This window comes from Centropristis striata, chromosome 8, assembly GCF_030273125.1.
Source record: "Centropristis striata isolate RG_2023a ecotype Rhode Island chromosome 8, C.striata_1.0, whole genome shotgun sequence".
Lineage (NCBI taxonomy): Eukaryota > Metazoa > Chordata > Actinopteri > Perciformes > Serranidae > Centropristis > Centropristis striata.
In genome coordinates this window covers 27735760-27754732 of record NC_081524.1, presented here as the reverse complement: position 1 = coordinate 27754732, position 18973 = coordinate 27735760, and the positions used below count along the sequence as shown (strand labels likewise).

The 18973-nt window shown below is 38.4% G+C and overlaps 1 protein-coding gene across 2 annotated transcripts; it reads left to right on the top strand.

Moving 5' to 3' along the window:
* The first annotated feature begins 1807 nt into the window (after positions 1-1807).
* LOC131977027 (grainyhead-like protein 2 homolog) lies at positions 1808-16959 on the top strand. Of its 2 annotated transcripts, none has more exons than XM_059340277.1 (15): positions 1808-2196; positions 2940-3126; positions 3871-4305; positions 4423-4478; positions 5670-5928; positions 6081-6192; positions 7616-7710; positions 12086-12244; positions 12370-12427; positions 12658-12797; positions 12912-12949; positions 14495-14586; positions 14674-14759; positions 14909-14973; positions 16087-16959. In XM_059340277.1, the coding sequence occupies exons 1-15, from the start codon at positions 2183-2185 to the stop codon at positions 16199-16201; spliced, it is 1911 nt and encodes a 636-aa protein (XP_059196260.1). In that variant the 5' UTR covers positions 1808-2182; the 3' UTR covers positions 16202-16959. The 2 variants fall into 2 exon arrangements, with proteins under 2 accessions (XP_059196260.1, XP_059196261.1); XM_059340278.1 differs by having other exon boundaries at positions 1811-2196; positions 5670-5826.
* Positions 16960-18973: the final 2014 nt, after the last annotated feature.

Genomic DNA, 18973 nt, shown 5'->3' with positions numbered 1-18973 from the left:
ATTTTTTTGTTTAACACTAACAATTTAACAATTATTTTGAAGAAGTAAACTTAATTTATATTTGGATATTTTACACAAAGATTCCTGTTCCTGAGTTCTACTAATGAATTTTGATGTAGTCAACTCAAATACTCATCATGATGATATTCAGCATTTTTATTTAGTATGCATACCTTTATATTACTGTCACATTTACAGGCTCCTTGAATCATTTCTTAGAGTGTATCTACATATTCTTATTCTCATAGTATATTATCTATTGTATGTATATCTTGTACAGTCATTATACTGTACATTATTGTACAGTTAGGCATATATCTATATATATGTATATATTTTATATTGCAGTTATGTATGTATGCACACCTTGCATAGGGTAAATATATGACACATTTCTATGTGTATATTATTATATGCTGTGCTACCATTGTTACTATATGCTGTTAATATCTATCTATCTATCTATCTATCTATCTATCTATCTATCTATCTATCTATCTATCTATCTATCTATCTATCTATCTATCTATCCATCCATCCATCCATCCATCCATCTATACTGCTATCTTTTCTGCGCATGCCACTCAGCGTTGCGTTCATAGAAGATACAAAATTTTAACAATTATCAGATCAAAGCAGAGAATTATTCAAGAAATGAAAGAAAAATGCCTCAGTTAGCTTATGGCCTTTCACCAATCTATAGTTTAATCTTTGAGAGACTTCTTTAAAAAAAATGTAACCGAGAGTTATAACTATAATATAATAAAACGGAGGTGAATGTGCGGCCAAAATACACTTTATTTTTTTATCCTCCAAACTACGTGGCGCTGTCGCGAAAGATGAGGGGCCTGAAACTGCAGCCCAGTCCAGTATTCCCCTACTCACAGGTAGACCGACTTGGTTAATTTTTCTAAACATTTCTTGTCTGCTCGCATGGTGTCCTCACGTCTCTCCAAGCTCTTTCCGGGAGGAGGGATTAGCCTATAAGAAACATGGGACATACCCGAAACTAAATTTTAATATTTGATAAACTAAGAACGATGTATCTAAAATTTCCTATACCCCCCAAAGTGAAAGAAACACACTTTAAAATTATGAACAACATTTATCCCTCTAAAGAATTACTTAGACTACGCTTAAATAGCAATGGCAATTTATGTGATACAAACATTTTAGATCAAAATTCACAATTGGATTAAACAAAAAATCATATCATTTCCAGCTGCTATCTCTAGAGACGATGTCACTTTTGGTATGCTTTTGCAAAGCAAAAACGATGAACTATGCTGCAACGTTATCCTTTGTTTAGCAAAATGTTTCATCCACAAGAATAGAGACATGAAATCATCCCCCGAATGTATTGTCTTCATGAATGAACTCAAATTGTACTTAAAATCTCTAAAAATTATAACAATAACAAAGGCACAAAATTATATGATATCTTGATAAATTTTCCCACTGAGATGAACAGTTAAAACTAATTCGAATCCCCCTTATTGAAAACAACATTTAGACTGTTTTATATATATTTTATTTTTGTCTATTCATTTTTATTTTATTTCAACTGCTCTGAATTTACAATATTGATGTTATTATTATAAGTCTTACTGTTGATTGATGGTCACCTAGCATTCTTTCTACACTTGTGCAAGTTATGTACTGTGAAAAACGTGCCAGAAATGTTTATTTTTGTAATTTTCAATAAAGCATTGAAAAAAAAATATTTTAATATCGGCGTGTCCACCTTCCGCTCATTTTAGGCCACGCCCCCACCTTTTCGCCAATGGTAAAACGACTGTGCTATCCGCGTAGAAACATCTATCCAATCAGAAAGGAGACATTCGTTTCCTTGTTTATCCTGCCTCTTTAGTACCCATCTCTCAATTTAGCCTGCCACCTTTTCCAAACTGGATACAAACCTGGCACGTGCAAGAAATGTAGCGAGGCTGCGGGTTGTTTTATGTAGTTATATGCTCAGATTTTTACCTGACATCAGAAACATGTAAGTCTATTTTAGTACGCAAGGTCACATAGGATTTTATTTGTCATTTTGACAAAGAGGTTACATAGATCCAGCCTCTTGCACGCCTAGTTTTCTCACTCCCCAAACTTACCTAGACCAACTAGAAAGTCCAGTTTCTCAAGCAAGTCTCAGAAAACACCGGATAGTCCTTGAGGCAACATGGACCTGGACAGGTAAGAGAACTAATTAATAATGCTATAAAAAACTTCTGTCAATTTCACTCCAATGTTTACAAGTTCTGGAACATTTTTTTATTTTAAAAAATTAAATAAATAAAAAAATATTTTTTTTCCCCCACATAAGTGGCAGTTTCTCATTTAAAAAACAAAACAAACAAAGAAAAATCTGAATTTCTTTACTTTATGTCTTCCTATCTTTTTGACAAGGTTTAGTTTCTGTCAAGGAGTAGTGCTACAGCTAAAGGCCCCTAAACGCATCACATACACAACAGAAATGACCAAAATTAATATAATGGTAATATTATAGTGACTGTGCATTTGTTAAAAAACCTGACTGTAATTCATTCTAGTTAAACTTCACCATTTTTACAAGTGCTATACTTGTTGCAAAATACTTTACTTCAATATTAATATTAAAGACTTAACATATGATGTGTGCCCTTCTTGCCAACATCTCTGAATGATGTCTCAAAAATGACATACTTAGAAATAACTTTAATGTATGCTCCACATTTTCAGAACTCAATCAGTACATCTTTTTGTTATGTCAATGAGACATACATGAGTGAACTCACATAAACACACCTCACACAAAGCAGCCAATTAGATCTAAGTTTGATGAGAAACAGCCTGGGGGAATGCTGGTGGCTTGGCAGACATTTCCGTCTATGACACATATGGCTTTGAAGTAACCACAGGACTTATTGTCTCTACCCATTGTCCTGTTGTCCCCTCAGTAAACGGCTGGTGGTGGTGGTGCCAAATGAAGTGTTGGGGCCGTCTCGCAGAGCATTCAGTAACGAGGATGAGGCGTGGAAGAACTACCTGGAGAACCCACTGACTGCTGCCACTAAGGCCATGATGAGCATAAATGGAGATGAAGACAGTGCAGCAGCACTGGGAATGCTGTACGACTTCTACAAGGTGTGGAAAGCTTGACATCACAACTAATATAACAGAGGTGTGAATCAGCGTACCGGTGCCACGATACGATTTTATCCCTATACTTGAGTCACAATGTGATATTATTGTGATTTTAAGCATTTTGCAATATGGTGAGTAGTGCGATACAATATATTGCGATGTTAACTGCATTTTGTGTTCATAAAATTAAATGCAATCAGGAAGTGTTTTGTCGATTCATCTCACTTCAGTCTTTTTATTCGTCCACAATGAGAGTCAAACACACAGACTGACCAACAAAGTATTCAGTCAAACTGAACTGAACAGATATCAAACATGTATGGATGACAACAACTGCAGCATTTTCTCAAACTTACTCAACTTTTAGCTTCATTGCTCTGAATTTTTTTTTGAATGAAACATAAAAATACCCTAACTTTGCAGGGTTATTTTGACAACTTCCCGTGCCTATAGATTCCTTAGATCTTCTAGTTTCATATGATCCCTGATCTCCAATATATTCTTAAATGGTGAAAATACTGACAGCCAGGTCGTTGGAACGCTAAGTATCGATACTTGGTGGCCATGAATCGATATAATATTGTCACTCAAAATATTGCGATACTATGCTGTATCGACCCCCCCCCCCCCCCCCCCCCCCCCCCCCCCCACCTCTAGAATAATCATGCTTTAATAGGACAATTCTACATAATATGGTCTAATTTGTTCCAAGTCATATTTATGTATTCGCTATAACCCTGGCAGGTTCCCAGGGAGAAGAGACATTCCTCCAGCTGTGCTAAACCCACAGACCCTTCTGCTATTGGGCCTGATAACTGTGGGAGCTTGGAAATACTAGATGACCATCTTCAGGCATTCAGATCCATGCCTGTCAACCTCTCCCTAAACAACACCTCTACAGAACATCAGGGCTCCAGGTTTGGAGCCACCTGCTTTGGAGTAGACACCAGAGGAAAAGATGTTAAAGCTGGAGGTGATGCAGCTCTGTCTCTGGTCAAGACAGAGGGCCAGAGGTCCACAGGAGTGACCTGCTCTGTAGGTTCCTACCGAGAAGAACCAAGAGAGCAGATCAGGATGGTTCATGAGCAGAGCCACTATGATTTGTCCTGCACTGGGTACTTGAAAGATGAACAGAGAAGCTCTCCAGACAGCACATATGAGGACACTATAGAGGGAGAGGTGAGACTTGTTATACAAGGGGGATGAGGATCCCATTTGTGGGACTTTTATGCTCCACAAGTGACATGTCCTGCATTTCTCTTTATGAAACACACACTATATACTCTCCTTTAACAGATGTACCACAGAAGTACCTCCTCAGGAGTTGATGAATACCAATACAGCCTCCCAAGGTGAGTTAAAATTCACAGATAAGTGAACGTGTTAAACATACATTTTTTTGTACGCAGGGTGTTTTGATGCACAATTGTTAATCAAGTGTTAAATGATAAGACTTTTAAGATTCTATACTTCTGTCATGTTGACATGTGAAGACCAAAACCAAGTCTGTGGCTCAGTAGCCTATTTTATGACTTCCTCAGCATTTCCATGGCTCTCAGTCCCAAACCGAGTAATTCCTACTGAGGATGAACAAGTACTCTTCTAACCTTTTTAAAAAAGAATTAATAATAATAACTAATAACTAATTTCTTAACATAGCTAGGCACTGTTTTAGCATAGGTTACTCACAGGAGCAAAATGTGATTGTTTGGGACTAGTCAAAACCAACCAAAACAAACCAAACCACAGTGTGTTCATCATAATGAAGGACGTGTAAGCCAGTGCAATGATGTGACCCATAGCTTTCTTTTTAATAGTTTGTAGACAACAGTGCTCTGTAGCACAGATGGATAAAATATATCAGACCTGGAATACACACACAATACTTGTTAGTAGATACATTTGGCCTATGGCATAAATGTTTTGTTATTTTTCTCTTATTTTTGTTCATACACAAAGCATTAAGAGGAAAATTGAATTTTTGTTGAAAGCTAATAATGCAGATAGTTGTGCCATTTGTGTCTATTGGTCTAATTTTGTAGTCACTAAGGCTAGATCAAATTTTTTGAAGTGTAAAAATTTAAAATGATAAAATAAATAGGTCTACATATTAACATTTTTTCTCTGTGTTTTCTTAAAGTAAATTTCTTTTTCATCTTCATTATTAATTAAATGTAGATCTTACCTACGAACAAACGGGAAGTAAAATATTGAGCATAAAAGTTCTTAAATTGCTTGTCTGCACAATTTAAGATCAAATCTGTGCATATGAACTTTTCATCCATGAGGCTCATTCATTGTTGGTTTTGATATTTTGATGGAATTTGCTGACAATAACAAAACATTTACGAGACTTATCATTTAAAGCTGTGCACCTTTTGATTTGTATTAAAATCTGTTTGTTTTAGTCATAAGGAGGCATAAGAAGCACTTATTGAAGTAAATGTATCTATGCTGATTGTGTATACACACAAAAGTGTGGTTTATTCTCATATCAGGAGAGACTGTATCATAATTAAGTTTTCCCCCACATGTTCTTACAGTGATGGCTTCCAGTACCGTCTGGAGGCCAGCATGTCGCTGCGGCCGCGGCAGGGAGAAGGACCCATGGCTTACCTGAACCGGGGCCAGTTCTACTCTTTGACACTGTCGAAGGCCAGCTTCACATCATCTCCACATCAGCCTCGAGGTAAAGTGCGGGTGAGTGGACCAATGCCGTCTCATGGGCCTGATGGGGGCCCATCCAGTAATGAACAATGCACCATGGGAGACTCTGAGCTGCAGCGGGACAGTATTGTACAGGTGAGGGAAGGGAGATAGCTCACGGAAAAGAAGTGTAGAAGTAGAGGTTTAGGGTTTTACATTTCACTTGTTGGGTAGGATGAAAGAAATGTTATATATATTGAATAGTTTTGACCTGTTTATAGTGTAATATGTCTTTTCTTCTGCTTCAGAGTGTTATCATGGTTGTCTTTGGAGAAGATAAGTGCAGAGACGAGCAGCTGAAGAATTGGAAATACTGGCATTCCCGCCAGCATACTGCCAAACAGAGAGTCCTGGACATTTGTAAGATGATTATTGTTGTCAGATTATGGCTTGATAAGTTAGTGAGTAGAACAGGAAAAGGCTTAAAAATAACAATGGCACACACTTTTGTATCGAAAATATCATAGAAAAAGATAAATTGACTTCTAAACTCTACCTTAGATTAGCAGGAGCCACCAGTAGGATCCTGTCACATATCCCGAGGTGAAACCTGACACAATTTGAATAACTGTCAATCCTTGATTCCCAGAAAAACACTGTGCATAGACAGCCAATGGGTCTGCATTTGCATAGACGTTTAGAGGAGAAATAGGTGGGGGCCTGGACTGAAGCCATATCCTGTACAATCAGCAGGAGACAGGCCTCAACCTGTGGTGGAAAATTCAGTGGAATGAGGCAGAGATGCCAGACACTGTTGTCTGTGGCAAGTTCATGTCGGTACCATGGTACAATCTGTGACCTAATGTAGACATGTGGAAATAAGCTCATGTTCTGAGAAGTTAAGTGTTTTAGGATTTAACAATGGAAATGTTAACTGTTACCTCTGCCAAGGAGGTTATGTTTTTAGAGCGGTTTATCTGTCTGTCTATACGTGAGCAGGATTATCAAAAAAAAAAAACCCTCAGTATCACAGAGCAGATGCACAAATCAATTTTTAACATTGCAAGATAGGGCATTTGTGCTGCATTCATGTGGTGTCTGAATAATCAGGAAAATTTGTTTCTAGATCTTATTTTGTGGCACACCTGTTCCATTTTCTTTTCTCTTTATTGCCATGCAAATACAACACATGTTGTTTTTAGCTTTCATGTTGTTTCCACATTACGACTTAAAGCTAATGAACGCACCAAAGTTAGAAGAATGACTTTCCGTCTCGAGAAATGGGACATAGAGTATGTGAATGCACCGTTAGCCTTGGCTGGGTTCTCCGAGTGCCACTCTAGTACGGCAGATTTTTTTTGTCAAAATTGAATACAAATTGAAAAGCATATAGATAGTGTATGTAAGATACACTTAAAAATATCTGTAAACCAATGAATTGGAGATTAAACCAGTGGTTTCCATCCTTTTTGGCTTATGAACGCTTCCAGCAGACTCATATATTTGTTTTTATTAAATTTAGTGTTGCAAAGAGGTAAATGTGACAAATATCTATTATTATCTTAGAGGAAAGATTGGGGAAAAGCAATAAAAGCCATCTCAAATGTTTAAACACTGGACTTAACTACCAAAAAGCATGTAAAGTAGCACCTCATTGGCCAGCTGCTGCAATAAAATGCTCATGCTCACATATATTTTTAGGGATCTTAAATGCAGGACTTTTAGTTGTAATGCAGTGTTTTGTGTTGTATTGTTGCTTGTGCCATAATTTTGAAAGAGTCCTGAAACGTCAGCGTCTCACACTCACTTCATAAGTTTTCTCTGATCTTCACTTTGCATGCAGCTGACTACAAGGAGAGCTTCAGCACGATTGGGAACGTGGAGGAAATTGCCTACAACGCTGTCTCTTTCACCTGGGATGTCAGCGAAGAAGCTAAGGTAACAAAAGCAACAGAAGAACACTGTATGTGCAGAGTCAAAAGAAACAGCCTTCACTTTTCTTGGGGAGTAAAGTAATTATTTTTTCTGTCTTCTTGTTGTGGTCCTTCTACTTGGGAATTATTTGGAATGTCAGACATGCCAGGCACACTGCAATAGACCTTGAAAGGAGCCACTCACATTTCACTTTTGTTAAGGTGGTCAGTTTGATAAAGACAAACAACATGTAATCACATACACACCCACCCACACACCCCCCCCCACACACACACACAGCACCAACTCACCCTCAGGCTGTTTGGGCTCAGGAGATTGTGGCTGTGGCTCCCATTCAGCTCACACATAATGCGAACTCAACAAACAGCCTAACTGTAAGAGAGGTAATTGCAGCTTTGTGGATAAATATTTACTGTTTAGAATAAACCTTCATGCCACTTTAATTGTTTTTGGTGTGCTCAGGTGGTAGTGTGGTGATACAGCATCAAGCTGTGTCACTCAGTATAGGAGTTGTTTCGACAAACTTTTCTACACCTGACCATAGTCAATGCACCATTATTTATTTATTTATTTAATAGAGATATTTTGGAAATGAGGAAAAAAAATAAAAAAAATAAATAAATAAATAAATATATATATATATATATATATATATATATATATATATATATATATATTTATTTATTTATTTATTTTATTTTATTTTTTTTTTTCCTCATTTCCAAAATATCTCTATTTCTCTTAAGCTATAGGGTAAAATGAAACATGAATTGCTGCGGGTGAGCAGGTTGGCTCTGGTTTTAATGATTGTGGATGGCACTGTGTGTCTATGCTGTCAGATACCTCACCTGATGAACATTATCAGCCTTGCTGTTGCACACAGACTGTGCAGTCACTCACATAGGCTCCATGCAGGACCAGAGGCTGTTGAAATAAGGTGGTAGAGGTTGAGGAAAAACACCTCTGTTATTGTGAGGAAGTCTGAGGGCATCATGGCCGCTTCTCTCTCTCCCTGTATTGAGCCACCAAGGAATTTTGGTTTCAAAACATAATTGGATATCCAATCCGGCCCCGACGGGCTGACATACAAATTTGGTATTTTTGGTGCAAGTGCTTCGTTGTGTTTTTTGTTTTGGCATGGCTCTGCTGTTGCCAAGCAACAATCATCATCATGGTCATTGTAATGGATTGTGAAATGTGTTGGTCAGGGAGATGAGCTGCTTCCTGCAGCATGACTCTGTTTTTTGTTTGTTTGTTTGTGCCTGGTTGAGCGGATGGCACTGAACAGCCACTTACCAGTGCCCTTGTGAACTTTTCTCTTTTTAGGAAGGTATTTGAAAGCTCACACATGCAGTAAGTGCAAACACAACAAGCCTCCCACATACGCACACAGATGCTGTCAGCAACACGTCCACTGCTTCTGGAGAAATTGAAATGGCTTGGGTCTGTGGAGGTGTGAATTTGTGGAGGTGTGTAGGAGGCTCATTTGCTCCAGGCCTTCCCAGCAATCAGCCCTCACCTCTGCAGGTTCAGGCATGATGCTGTTGATGCTGTGTAGTGGGAAAATTTCTGTAAGGAATCTACCGTTATCCTTCTCTGCCGACCTGTTGCTCAGGCTGGACCTGTTAAACTGGAAAATTTATCATGAGCTTATGTTGGTTTGGATGGTTTGGCATCATGATTAATCATGGGAATCTGTTCCGTCATGTAGGTAAATGTGTAAATTTGTCTTTGTACTACTTGTGGTTATCCACAAGTACTATCGTTTACAGTGTATGGTTTAAAATAGCTGTAGGAATTTTGTTTTTCACAAAGGTTTTAAAAGATTGAGCAGGTCTAGCCGTGGCACAGAGAGGTTTGGATCATTAGAAAATAACCATTAATTCAGCATGTCACATTGAAAACACACATTCTTTCTAATTTGATATGCATGTGTGATCCAACAGATTGAAAGCTTATTCGTCAGCATATAAGACATTTAACTTGAGGAGCGCTCAGAGCAGGTGGGACACATTTACATGGCTGAGTGTTGCTTCTGGCCTGTGAACTGCTGCTGTTTGGCCCTCTCACTCACCGCTGCCTGACTATAAGAGTCAGGTTGAACATAAAGACATCAGTTCAGTCTGACTCCTCATCTGAGCCACACTGGTTATAAAACTAACTGAGCACATGACAGGGGAGTGGGTTCTCCCTAAAATTAAGTAATAAATTTTACATCATCTTAAAGTTACCATTTATTATTTTACCTGTAGGCCTACGTAAATTTATGCATTTGCTTCATTTTCTGCATATGAACCGTCTAAAAAAAACATTCCTTCCAACTACTGAGAATATTTAAGTTTTCACATTCACGATCTCTGTCTGTGTAATAAAAAATGTCCTATTTTAAAAAAAATGTCCTATTTTAAAAAAAAATTCCTATTTTAAACTTCCTGTATGACGTTGACATACACAGCCCTGTCAGCTGTCCCAGGTTCCCTGACACCACCACATCATTTTACAAATGTGTTCATTTAAAATTAATTTCAAACTGGATTTTATCCAACAAAAGTTGTTCATTTTACAGCTTAACGGTCCACTCAAATATGCTTTTGACAATATTTGAGTGCAATGCAGTGTAATAGAAGTAGAAGCAGTCGTAGTACAGAATATTATTATTTTTTCAGCGCTGCATGTTGGACAGTTTAAGCATATTTCACAAGCGGTCATAGACATGATTGACAGCTTTGAGACTCTGCGGGTGTGATGGAATAGTTCTTGTAAATGCAATTAGGAGCACTAAGCAGATTATTATTATTATTATTTTTATCTGTCTCATAATCAGGATATAGAGACGGAACAAGACACTTTTAGCTTTCAGCCATTTTTCCATTGCTTTAAGTAAAATATTTCAACAATTGATAAATAGGATTATATTGTAAATTCTTTACTTTTAGCTAGCTAATTTAACGGTTTATCCATTACTGAGAGCTTTTAATTTGAACCATTTATTCATCAGCATACTTTTAGCAAACTCTTTGATCCATGTATTGTTAAATAATGCCAAAGAAAGAGATGTATATTCCTTACTTGGCTAACTATTTCAACTATTTATTCACTACTTTTAGCTAGCTTTAGACCTGTCTGCTTGCTTGATAATTAGATTTCTTGGTACACCTGACTCCATATGAGGATATATAGTCATGGAAAATTTTTTGACCACCCTTTTCCTTCAATTTCGTGTTCATTTTAATGCCTGGTACAACTAAAGGTCCATTTTGTTTGGACAAATATAATGATAACAACAAAAATAGCTCATAAGAGTTTAATTTAAGAGCTGATATCTAGCCATTTACCATGGCTTTCTAAATAATAACCAAAATCATTAACAAGATAACCATCCGCTCTTAAATTAAACTCTTATGAGCTATTTTTGTTGTTATCATTACTAGTGCAGTGCCCGTAGGAAGTATGTGTTCATATAGTGGGAGATTAAGTAGATAAAACACTTACTTTTCATAAGGTACACACACCGTCCAGCACATACACATTGAACATTGATATTCGCTGGAAACTATTCGAATATTATTGGATTATTGAACCTTGTAGCGCACTTTAAAACTCTAAAAAATCTTTAAAAAAGATAGGTAGGCTAAATAGACTTACAGATGAGAAAAGTCAGGCGTGGAAATCCAGAGTGAATTGTGTTACTGACCAGGTGTAGGCCTATCACACAATGGGGCGGAGCTCCCCTAAAAGGCGTCCGATCAGAAACAGTGCAATGGCGCAACACGTCCTACGTGAATAATTGATGATATTTTGAAAAATGAATTAAAAAATCGAGGATGCACACCTTCGTGCCATGCGCAAGCCACATACGAAATCTAAGGTCAGTCTGACTAACGATCAGTGAGATATGCCCTAGACACACACACACACACACACACACACACACACACACACACACACACACACACAGCAGTTGTGAGGACCACCATTTCCCCTAGCCCAACACAAACATTTCAGGGTTTACCATCTCTGTTAGGACCATCCTTGAAATTCATACAGATGATTAATTAAGGCCTGTAGAGGCTATCCTAGCATTTTATTTGTGAGGACCGTGAAAAATGTCCTCACAACTACAAATGTCCTCACACGGTTGGTGTTCTGCCAAGGGTTGGCCCTCACAACTATATAAAGACAATCGCACACACACACACACACACGTCTTGCTTTTATAGATAGATATTTGTCCAAACCAATGTTCTGTTAGTCTTAACAGGCATTAAAACGAACAATAAATTGAAGAAAACAAGGGTGGTCTAATAATTTTTGCCATGACTGCATATATTTATCTCTGGCTTATGAGCCTGTCTTCTGTCTTATTTTTGTTTCTCAGGTCTTTATCTCTGTGAACTGTCTGAGCACAGACTTCTCCTCGCAGAAGGGCGTGAAGGGGATGCCTTTGATAATGCAGATCGACACCTACAGTTACAACAGCTGCAGCAGCAGGCCCATCCACAGGGCCTTCTCTCAGATCAAAGTCTTCTGTGACAAGGTTAGGAAGGCCTGCTGGCACCACATCAGTTCCCGGCTCTGGTCAACATTGAGCAGATCATTTAGGATGAAAGATTTTTTTAAACTTCACTTTTGGGTCCCATCACCCCCTTGTGTGTTTTGCAGGGTGCTGAGAGGAAGCTCAGAGACGAGGAGAAGAAGCAGCTCAGGAAGAGGATGAAAGGTAAAAAGATTTTTTTCCCTCCTAAGTGAGAGTAAAGTAAATGCAGAAATAAATCACATATGATGTTAGTGAGCTTGATTTAAAATCCTCTGTCCAGAAAGCCATAACATTGAATAGAAGAGCTCTGCAGAAGAGCAAAAAGCGAGTAATATGTAATCAAGCCATATCAAATCTGTACTTGGAACGGTTGCCTGGCAACAGATGCTGAGTTCACGCTCTCTCTGGATTAGGGAAAAATGGCAGCTCAGGGCAGACCTCTCCCTTGAAGAGGGCCGAGAACACGCTGTTCAAAACCATGAGAGACCTGGACTCCCAGCCCGTCCTCTTCATCCCTGACATCTACTTTGGAAACCTGCAGAGAGCCGGCCAGGTGAGGGAGCCTCCCCGTCTCATTCTCTAACACACACACATATGGACAGTGTGTAGCCCAGTCAATGTCCAGTCTTGCAGTGTGCCTCATGTTGCCTTTTTACTCCATGTGCAGGTGTTTGCTTTTAACACTGAAGAGGTCGACAGAGATGGGTGAGTATTATACCGTTATTTCACTCTTTCCTTTTTTGTTCAGTCATTTACTTGCAACGCTAGGGAAAAAACAGGACGCTGCTTCACACACAAGTGCGTTAAAGAGCAGTCTCTAGCGAACGCACCTCTGCGGGGTGATGAAAATGCTTATTCCACTGGGTGTGGCTGCTGAAACGCAGCACGGGTGCAGGGGCTGATGACGGTGGGCGCCTCTAGACAGTTGTTATTCCACCTTAATCCACCTTCTAAATGTAGCCTATTTTAACAACTAAAACACAGCCACAAATAGTAGATCCGTGTTGTTTTCAACTGGACTTTGAATGGTATTAACTTAGTCAGCACAAGGGATTGGAATAATGAATCGATGATCGATTAATCGTCGTTAAGAATTTGGTTGATCACGTAGAATTTTTAATTGATTGATTATTTAATTTTTTTTAAAGATATTTTTTTTGGCCATTTTTGGGATTTATTGATAGGGTGAGAGAGTGAAGGGGGAGACTGATGGGAAGACATGTGGGAAAGGGCTCCGAGTCGGATTCGAACCCGGGCTGCCCGCTTACGAGGACAATGCCCCTATGGTACGCGCTCTACCAGGTGTGCCACTGGGAACGCCCTATTGATTTATTTAATTTTAATTGTATCTATGACTGCGTATCAGTACTCACTGAACTGAAACAAGGCCGAGCGCTCAGTTCTGCGGCTGTATGTCAATAAGCTAATGAGCTGAGAATTAAGGGGGATAAAACTACAGTTTGCAAACTGAAAGTTACACTAACAATTATAAAACACACAGAAATATGAGAGTATTCATTTGAGCAAAACTAGCTTACTGTATCAAACCTTTGCCCATGTATGCATGCAGCAATTAATTGATTAATTTAGTAATTGATTGTTAACGTTTTAGATAATCGAGGTGCCAGGTTTCACCCATCCTTAGTCTACAATCTACAATGTCTTTTAGCAGACGCTTTTATCCAAAGCGACGTACATTTGAGAGATCACACAACACAAGCAAGGATGAGGTTGAGAAACAACACAATAATAAGCAAGAATAAGTGGCATATACTATGTTGAGTCCTCTTAGGGTGTTAAGTGCTTTTAGGACATAAGTGTTTTTTGGGACGCAAGTGCTTTTTAGTAGTGAGGGCAGATTTTTTTTGTGTGTGTTCTGTGTGTTGATTATGTGTGTAGGTGTTCAGTAAAGAGCTGGATCTTCAGCCCCTAGTCAGCACAAATATTGAGAAAAATTACCAAATCAAGTTGTGCAGAGGAGGGCACAATATCAAGAAGAAACCCATCGTTACTTTGTGTCGCTTATGATTTTTCCCGGGAATGTCGCCACAGACGCCTGGTTCATCACGCTGCGAATGCCAGGACTTCATACATGGGCTAAAGGCTCAATCACCATTCAGTAATAGATACTGACTCAACAGACATTTTTTTTTAAATGTTTAAGATTATGACTTTGAAGAACAGAAGCATTGTATTTCCATTTAAATGTTGCTTTTAAACAATGATGGGTTTTTTTCGTGTGTGTATCAGGAGTGTTGTGATGAAAAGGATGTCATGTGTTGCTGAGGAAGATATCTGTCCACCTCAGCCCAAGAAGTCCAAAGTGGAACTGGAAAGAAAAGGTTTGTTCATGTTACTTTTACTATTGTAGCTTATTATTTGGCTGAATTAATAAATTATGTTTCCATGTCTGCACCATGCCTCATCAGTCCTGCTGTATGTGAGGAAGGAGTGTGACGAAGTGTTTGATGCCTTGATGCTGCACGCCCCAACCCTTGAAGCACTGATGCAGGCAGTATGTAACAATGAAGGATTGTTTGTGCTTAACAGGATTACTCAATCCCAGATCATTTAATACAACTCTTTTTATGTAATGATGATGTCAGGAGGGCGTCATGGTGCTTCAACATGTCATAAATGCACTGTTTCATCACTGATTCACAGATCTCAGAGAAATATACAGTGCCTGTTGAAAGGATGAGCAAAGTTTACCAAAAAAGCAAAAAAGGGTAAGTGTAAACAAAACTATTGAGCCTCTGTGAAGCTGTACAGAGCAGAGGCACAGTGGTGCTTTGAGCTAAATGCTCACAATTACAGTCAGCAGGTATAGGGCACCACAGGAATGAGTTCTGAAACCAACCTCTAATCTCTCAAACTCAACGAGGATTTTGAATGGGTTTTTGGTTAGATGTCTGAAATAAGGTGTGTGGTTAACACAAGCTGAAGAGATGTTCTCGTTTTGTTGTACAACATAAAATACATGAGTAAATACCACCATTTGTAAATTTTGTCCATGTCCTTAAAAAGGCGGTTGCTAACAAGTGGCTAAATGAGACTACAGTTGCTGTCGGGGACATTAAACATCATCACGCTAGAAACGGACGACAACTCTCTCACTAGTCCGCCTTACAGCCTCTAGTCGTGTGTTTCAGTGCTCTTGCAAACTCTTAGTAGATTGTAAAATATTTTAATATACAATTTATTCGGTTGTGGTTTCGCTAGCTTGTCAAAACTGCTGGTTAGCTTGTTGGAGACCGATCTGTACTACGACTGCTTCTACTTCTATTACACTGCATTGCCTCAAATATTGTCAAAAACATATTTGAGTGGACCGTTAAGCTATAAAATGAACAACTTTTGTTGGATAAAATCCAGTTTGAAATTGATTTTAAATGAACACATTTGTAAAATGATGTAGTGGTGTCAGGGAACCTGGGACAGCTGAGAGGACTGTGCATTTCCCATGGTTTTCTTAATAATAACCAAAATCATTATCAAGAAAACCATGGAAAATGGCTAGATATCAGCTCTTAAATTGAACTCTTATTTTCTTATTTTGTTGTTATCATTACATTTGTCCAAACAAATGTACCTTTAGTTGTACCAGGCATTAAAATGAACAAGAAATCGAAGAAAACCGGTGGTCTAATAATTTTTGACTGTATGAATGGCTGTATTTCAGCACTGACCTACAGACTGATATTACCAGCCATAAAGGCTATGCTACTGGCTAACATGGCTAAAATAGCATGCAGATAAACTCAAGGAAACTTTATTCACTGGAGATTTTGCATTAATGTAACTGGACAACTCATGCCTATCAATGTGTTTGTCTTCCTCAGGGTCCTGGTGAACATGGATGACAACATCATCCAGCACTACTCCAACGAGGACACCTTCATCCTGGCTATTGAGAACTCAGCAGAATCCTTATGTGTCATTCTGTCAGAAATCTGATACCACGGCACTGTCTGCATTCTCCAGTCATCATAGTGTCATAGAGGGTGGGCGGTGCTTAAGTCATGCTATGTGTAGCAATTGTGACCACGGTGCCAAATGTGTTTCCTGTGGAATGCCACATAGTAGTCTTCGTAGGAGTTTGGATCCCTGTCTAAATTCCATCCACCAGGCAAAATCCACATTGAGCTCACCTGCTGCAGCACTACACACTCTTGCATTAGAAACACACAAATGACTTTCAAAACTTAAGGAGGTGCCTAGATTTGTGGTTTAGTGGGAAATGTTTTTAATACTAGGCGGACCTGAAGAGAGGTTTTCATCCAGGTCACCACGAAGCATCCAGCCAGTTTGCTGTGGTTTCACAGGAAGAAGACAGCACAGTATACAGTAGAGTTATTGGATTGACATCAGGGACGGCTATACGCATCCTCTGTGCCTGCTGCTGTCCTTCCTGTTACCTCTTTTAGTGGTGGAAGCTTTTAAATTACTTGTTCTATTGTTGGAAAGGCAAGTCTATGCAACACTTTATGCTGGCACTCAACAGTTCACGGTAATGGCTTATTGTTTTGTGTATGTATAATTTTAAGATGCGTCTCAAATTCTTCTTATGTCTTGATTCTCAGTCTAAGTGAACTTATTCTAATATTCCTTGGTTGTCCACCTTTTTGATTGATTGGTCCTATTTTTACTGTACACCTAATGTTTCCAATCAGTGCCAGTGAAATTACTGTTATTCCAGGTTGTGATTTCATGCTGGTATCTCAGCGTCTATAATCACATGAGGCACTATTATGGAACAAGACAGTAAGTCTCCAGGATGCTGTTAAACTGTTTTGCTTCCTCTGTGCATGTGTTTATTGCTTTTCCCTCTCACTGAAAAGACTGTAGTCATTAGTATTTATGACATTAGTAAGGGACTTACGAGGCCCAACTGCTCCATCCATTTACATAATCCTTTTCTGAGGCTACTGCAAACCGTCAGAGCTTAACAGTCTAGCTCTGTTCCTACTCACTGCCTGTGTTAACACCATGCGCCATGTACAGTCTTTGAAATGAGTCAATAAATATAGTTTTATAATGCAGTCTCTTTTCTCACATTTTTTCTCAACACTTTCTAACAAGACATTGGGTTTATAAAGGCTTAATGAGTTGTAATTACGGGCTTTATTAACAGTAAATTACCATGAAATTTAAAAGCCATTAGTAGTAACGGCTGTGGCTCAGTTGGTAGATCGGTTGCCCACTGATCAGAAGGTCGTGGTTGAATCCCTGACCATGGCAGCCTACATGTTGAAGTTTCCTTGAGCAAGATAATGAACCCCAAATTGCTCCTGATGCTGCATTCATCAGTGTGTGAATGAATTCCCAATGGTGGCAGGTGGCACCATTGTAGGATAGCCACGGCCACCAGTATGAATGTGTGTGTGAATGGGTGAATGAGCGTAGTGTGTTGTGTAAAGCGATTTAGATAAAAGCACTATGTAAGTGTCCTCCATTTACCATTCTACCAACAACACATTTTTGATTTCAAGATTATGAAAAAAAAGTATTTTTTTCTTTCTTCGTCTTATTTGTAATAAATGCTGACGTTCTTTTTGGTCTATTATATCACAACCTGGCCACCAGAAAGTGCTTCTTATTAACGGCTTATATCTGGGCTGGTGAGGACTCGCATTCGTATACAACATGTTGGATTTCACCTGGACATAGTCATGGAAAAAAAATATTAAACCGCCCATGTTTTCTTCAATTTCAATATAAGAGCTGATATCTAGCCATTTTCCATGGTTTTCTTGATAATAGCCAAAATCATTAACATTTTTGGCTAAACGTAAATTCGTAGTGATGGAAAATTAAGAAATTGTTTATTTAGAGGGAACAGAAAAAAATGGTACCTCTGCTTTTCTCCAGAAAATTTCCCGCCTTTTTAACATGGTGGTCTATGAGGCTGTGGGTGCGACCTCAATCGCAGTTTATACATTTTTTTATTTTTTTTTATTTTTCTTTCCCTCTCTCATCTAGCTATGATGTCAACCATTCTAGCCTCTCCATAAGGTAACACTGGGGGGATTTTTTGGTGTGTTTTTGCCGAATAATTTGAAAACCGTATGCAGCAACCCTTAGAAAAGTCATAGCACACTTATCATGGCCGAGCCGGTCAATTTGATATTTTTTTAGTGTGTATGCGACGAAAACTCCGGGAGGAGCAGTCAACTGAAAAAAAACACAAAAGAAATGGAAGAAAATGAAGAAGCCCAGTGGATAGTATATAGTGTGCTCTTACAAGCACACTTAATAACAATACAGCCCTTTTATTTATGACTCATATTAGCTGTATGCTTTTCCTAGCGATACTCAAAAAGGCAAAGGGCAGTTAAACAGGATGGTTACCGTGTAAAACTGTAATTACTTTCATTTATGAGCATTTTGGAATGACGGACCAGATTTTAGCATGACTATAACTACACCCAGCAGATTTTTTATTTTTTTAAAGATAATTGTAATAATAAGAAATAAAAAAATCAGGTTTTTCTGTCCTAAATATGCAATGAGTTGGACATTTTAAAGTTAAAAAACTTAATCAGTGATTTATCTCTTAATCAGTGATTTATCTCATTATAAAGTACATAAACTCTTTCTGCACTGGGCCAACACACGCACAATACAATATATCTGCAATAAGTTAATATTGGCTGAACTTTATCTCTCATGCTGTCACTGAAACAATAATAACAACAATATTACAATCAAGCAGACACCAGACATCAA